Source organism: Solanum tuberosum, unplaced genomic scaffold, assembly GCF_000226075.1.
Source record: "Solanum tuberosum cultivar DM 1-3 516 R44 unplaced genomic scaffold, SolTub_3.0 scf00011, whole genome shotgun sequence".
NCBI lineage: Eukaryota > Viridiplantae > Streptophyta > Magnoliopsida > Solanales > Solanaceae > Solanum > Solanum tuberosum.
This window is the reverse complement of record NW_006238938.1, coordinates 2,620,651-2,625,932: the sequence shown is the minus strand read 5'-3', so window position 1 is coordinate 2,625,932 and position 5,282 is coordinate 2,620,651. Positions and strand designations below refer to the sequence as shown.

General features: G+C 31.8%; 1 protein-coding gene across 1 annotated transcript in view; it reads left to right on the top strand.

Moving 5' to 3' along the window:
• The window catches only part of LOC102592728 (probable magnesium transporter NIPA4), a 43,959-nt gene extending 39,248 nt beyond the window's left edge, over nt 1-4,711 (top strand). Inside the window, exons 7-9 of the mRNA XM_006339904.2 lie at nt 3,462-3,554; nt 3,993-4,098; nt 4,186-4,711. Coding sequence (XP_006339966.1) covers nt 3,462-3,554; nt 3,993-4,098; nt 4,186-4,292 — 306 coding nt within the window. The 3' untranslated portion in view covers nt 4,293-4,711. The remainder of the gene's footprint in view (nt 1-3,461; nt 3,555-3,992; nt 4,099-4,185) is intronic.
• Nucleotides 4,712-5,282: the final 571 nt, after the last annotated feature.

Genomic DNA, 5,282 nt, shown 5'->3' with positions numbered 1-5,282 from the left:
ATATATATATACATATATGTATATAGAAGATATGAGAGTCAAATCATAAAAATCTGAGTGAAGTATCAAAAACACATGTAAACCTTCTTTCTTTTTTAAGTTTCATACCTAAACTATCACTCATTAGTTTGAGAAACACACCTCAGTGGTAGGGGTGTTCACGGTTTGGATAAAAACCAATTCAAATCGAAAAACCGAACCAAATCGATAAAATAAAACCGATTTTATTTGGGTTTGGTTTGCTTTGGTTTAGATTTTTGAAAACCGATAGTATTTGGTTTGGTTATGGTTTTATTCGAAAATATCAAAAAAATAACCGAACCGAACCGAACCGAATAAATATACATACTTAATATATTATTTTTATAAACAATTTTAAAGATCTTATACATATTTTCATTAAAATTTCTTTATAATTTACTTATTGAAAGCAAAAATGCCCAAGATAAAAATATTTATCTTATTGATTTCATATATATGAATGTCTATGACAATTCTTTGTGGAACTGAAAATGTTATTGTCTCTTCCTTCTAGGCCAATATAGTGATCTATGTCAATTCTTTGTGGGCCTGAAAATGTTATTGTCTCTTCCTTCTAGGCCTATATAGTGAATTTTAAAGCTTTATTGATAGTAAATTTAGTGATTGAAAGTTTAGTAATTTAAGTCATTCTAACTATTTTTCGTTTTGAATTGATTGTTGTCACTTTTTTAACATTTTGAATGAATTGTTTCTTTTATTTATGTGTATGGTTAATAACCGAACCGAACCGAACCGAACCGAACCGAACCAAACCGAAACCGATAACCACCAAACCAAACCGAAACCGATAACCACCAAACCGATAAATGTATATTATATTTGGTTTGGTTTGGTTTTGATAATTTTAAAACCGTTTAAGTTGGTTTGGTTTTGGTTTTGACGAATAATCGATCCAAACCGATCCGTGAACACCCCTACTCAGTGGTGTGTGTAACACACTCTTTTATTTTAAAAAAACCTTGTCACATGGCATTCCACATATATAAAACATTTCACCTTAACAAATTAAATAAACTATTAGTATTAGTTAAAAGTTATATTACTAAAAAATAAAAGAGACAGTTTAGGTGTGTTTTTGACACTCTCTCTAAAAAATATGATATAGGTTAAGGCCTCATTTGTTTCCATTAAGATCGAGACCTCTGAATCTGAATAAACATCTGAATATTAAGATGTGGTCTCTAATATGAATACTGATTGTTAAAACTATTTGTTTTCAATATTTGAATGTGCATATGAATTATATATCAATTTAAAAATTATTGTAGCATGATTCTTTTTAGGGAAAAGGGTCTGATATACCCCTCAATTTTGATATTTGGAGCTGATATGCCCCTCGTTATGAAAGTGACTCATACATACCCTTACCGTTATACAAACGGCTACATATATACCCCCTACCGTTACAAAATGAGCTCACATATACCCTTCATTTAACGGAAGTGAAAAAATTAATTTTAAACTTTATTTTTGACTTTTAATTTATTTTTTTTAAATCATTTAGGGGTATATAGGATTCTTCTAGAAAGTTCAAGGTATATTTCAATTTTTTTCATACATAAATTATTTTTTGACTTCTTTGATTATAATTATTTGAGTTTCTTATTCTTATTTTATTTTTTTCTTTCATTCCTTAGTGTAAAGAAAAAAATTTAAAACTATTGTTTTGTGGCTATATTATAATTTAAAACAATTTTTTTTATTCTATAATGTAATTTAATTTTTGTATTTGAAGAAACAAATTTGGTCATCTATAATAAGTTTTACAAGAATATTAGTGAAACATAAATAAATTTGACCATCAAAATAATAAATCCAAATTAGCCATTGAAACAAAAAAAATATGTTTGAGGAAGATTAAATATACCCGTATGGGATTATAGTTTTTTTTTTTTAAAAATAATAAGAACTTAAACTAATTTTTTTTTTCATTTCTGTTAGAGGGAAGGGTATATGTGAGCCATTTGTATATAAGTAGGGGTATATATGAGCCGCTTTCATAACGAGGGGTATATTAGCTCTAAATGACAAAGTTGAGGGGTATATTAGACCCTTTTCCCTTCTTTTTAAGAATTCAACATATACATCTCTTTTAATAAAAATAATTATCCAACAACAAAATTTTTATAAGACATCTCAAGTATATACATATTTCAACAATAATAATAGATTTAGTATAATTTCACAAGCAGGTTTGATGATCAAAGAGTTAAATAAAATTAGTAGCCTAAAACAAAATTCAACAATAATAATATGTTTAGTGGTGGGTTTGATCATACAAACAAGTTTGATGTTCAAAAATCTGAAAAAAATTAGTGGCCTAAATCAAAACTTTTAATAAGAGACTTAAGTGTATACATAATTATTGTTTTTAATCATGACGAGTATTTTTTCACTCAAAAATCTTTAGTTCTTGATAAACATCATACACCCAGAAAAAATTTACTGCAACAATAATTCTTGACAAACATCAATACACCCCCAAAAAAATTGTTAATATAAAAAAAATATCAAACATAATACTTGTAAAAAGAGCCCCCAAGGCCTAGCTCAAGTGGCAAAAGGTGGAGGATTTGTGGCTTAGGTCACAAGTTCAAGCCCCACACCATGCAAGGCGAAGCCCGGTATTTAAGTGGAGAAGGGTAGAGGGGCGGGCCCATTATCCACCGAGTTTAGAAGGCTGTGATTGGTCCAAAAGGCGGGTCACAGGCGGATTTCTCGGTTATCAAAAAAAAATAATACTTGTAAAAAGATTACAAAAATTTACCAGTTCAAGAGGAAAAAAATGGTTTTTGATTGAGAAAAGAGAGGAAGAAAGTCGGTAGCAAGAGAGAGGAAAAGCTGCCTGCAAAGAGAGAGACAACATGATTATTTTGTTGCTTATTAAATAAATCTGAATATTGTTAAGACTCTCCTATAAATCTGATTCATTCAGATCCATTAAGAAGCTTTTTAAAAAAAGGGAAACAAATAGACTTGATGAGCTGAATCTGAATGATTAGAATTCAAACCTAAAAAACAAACACACTTAATGGACTGGTTCAGATCTCCATTAAGCAAACAAATGAGGCCTAAGATGGAATCAACAAAAGAAAAAGTAAATATAAGGTGGAACCAAAAAAAAGAAACATTATAAAGTAAAAAGAACAAGTTGGAAAAACAGAGGAACAGTACAAGGAGGAGACCTTTATTAGTACAGGATAATTTACTGTTAGGCTTAAATTCCCATAGTTAACCATGGTTGAATCAACCTGAGCAAAACTTAGTAAGGTTTAGCTTTGCTTGTTTGATGAAATTCAACCCTGTTTATAGTCATCTACGGATATATTCTCAAGGAAAGACTGATGTTTTCCTTGGATGCTCTTTAGTCACTATTTTATCTAATCCCTGACACTTTCTTTGATGAATCTTCAATGCAGGCCCTGGATACATTCAATACAGCAGTTGTCTCTCCTATATACTATGTCATGTTTACCTCCTTGACTATCTTAGCCAGTATAATCATGTTCAAGGTGATTCTTTTATCTTAGACTTTTAATGTTCAGTTTTGCTTTGTGAATAGTAAATACGTGATGTGCTGCAACTGAACTCGGTGACACATCAAGTTTGCCAAAGCCTTCTCCTGGTTGTTTCATTATATAATTGGTTCTCTGTTCGGGCCAGTTTAGGGGGTGCCCAAATATGATTTTCTTCTTTCAGTCCATTTGAACACAATAAACAGGGACATGCATGAAGTTCAGCATATTCAACTAGCAGGCCATTTAACAACATATTGAGGTCTTGAGTGGTGAATTCTTGAAGGCATTTTTTTTTTTTTTTTGAAATTAATCCTTGAAGGCAATTTGTTACATGTCTTTAGGACAGTGTGAAACTTTTTGAGCATCCATATTTATTATTTTTCATGGTAGCTTCAAGGTATCTTATTCTACTCATTGTGTTTGAGTGAACAGGACTGGGATAGGCAAAACCCAACTCAAATAGTAACAGAAATGTGTGGATTTGTGACTATTCTTTCTGGAACTTTTCTACTTCACAAAACCAAAGACATGGTTGATGGTATGTTCTGCTGTTTTTCTTTTGTTTGAGTGAACAGGACTGGTCTAGCCAATTTCTCAAAGCGTCTTTTAATGGAATCTAATACAGGTCCTGCCATGCTGCCTGTGCGACTTCCCAAGCATGGTGATGATGAGAATGGTTTTGGGCAAGAGGGTATCCCCTTGAGGCGGCAAGATTCGTTGAGATTACCATAATGTATGATTCTTTTATTTTCCTTCCCTATTCCCCACCAACCTGTCCAACTGTTTAACCGCCCAATTCAGCTGCACCAGTCCATTCTCATAGTATTTACTTCTCAGAAGAGACCACACTCAGATTGTATACAATTGGGGGACTCTTTTGTCATATTCAGCGAGAGAAATGAAGGCGGTTTCTCGCCCATCTTGTATCGATAGAATCATCAGAAACTTGTTCATGTGATTGCAAAGCCTGTTGTCTAGTTACAGAAGCTCAGTTCCTAATGTATTTCTGAGCAGATTGGTTTCAGGCGCACTATATTGACATACCTGTAAAAATAACTAGTATATTTGATTGTTTAACAATAACTAAATCAGTTGGATTTTTGTACGCTCCATCAACCATTGATATGATAGCTTTGTCTTACTTCGTGTAACAGGTATCAATTGGGCTAGTTGTTTGACATTTGTATTAGTGGTTCACTTTTGTATGGAGCAGGAAAAACTAGTGCTATGCGTCTCATACACGTAGAATAAGCAAGCATTACTTGTTGGGAAAATTTAATAACAATACAACCAGCTAACTTACATTACAAAATTATGGTCCTAAAGCTGCACTGCGATTCTTTAGTCCAAACAGAATATGGCCATCACCAATAACTAACCTTTGTTCTGTTATTTAAGAATCTGTGATATATCGCTTATTTTCTGTGATCTGTGTTCTTTTATATTGCCAATTCATAACTTTATTCTTCTTTCTAAACTTCATATACATACATATTCATGCAATATCAGATCCAATCAGCTTCGAGAACTTCAATTGCGGTGAAACAAATTAGCAATTATTTTCATTTTTTTTCCTGCAGTTCTAGGTATCAGTTTATTTTTTTCTTGCTGCAATTCATCTTTCTCAATGGAGATTTATTATGTATATCTTCTTCATAGTGGTCGATCAGATAATGACAACAATTTTGTCAAATTTGTTGTTGATTGTGTTGTTATTGAGTT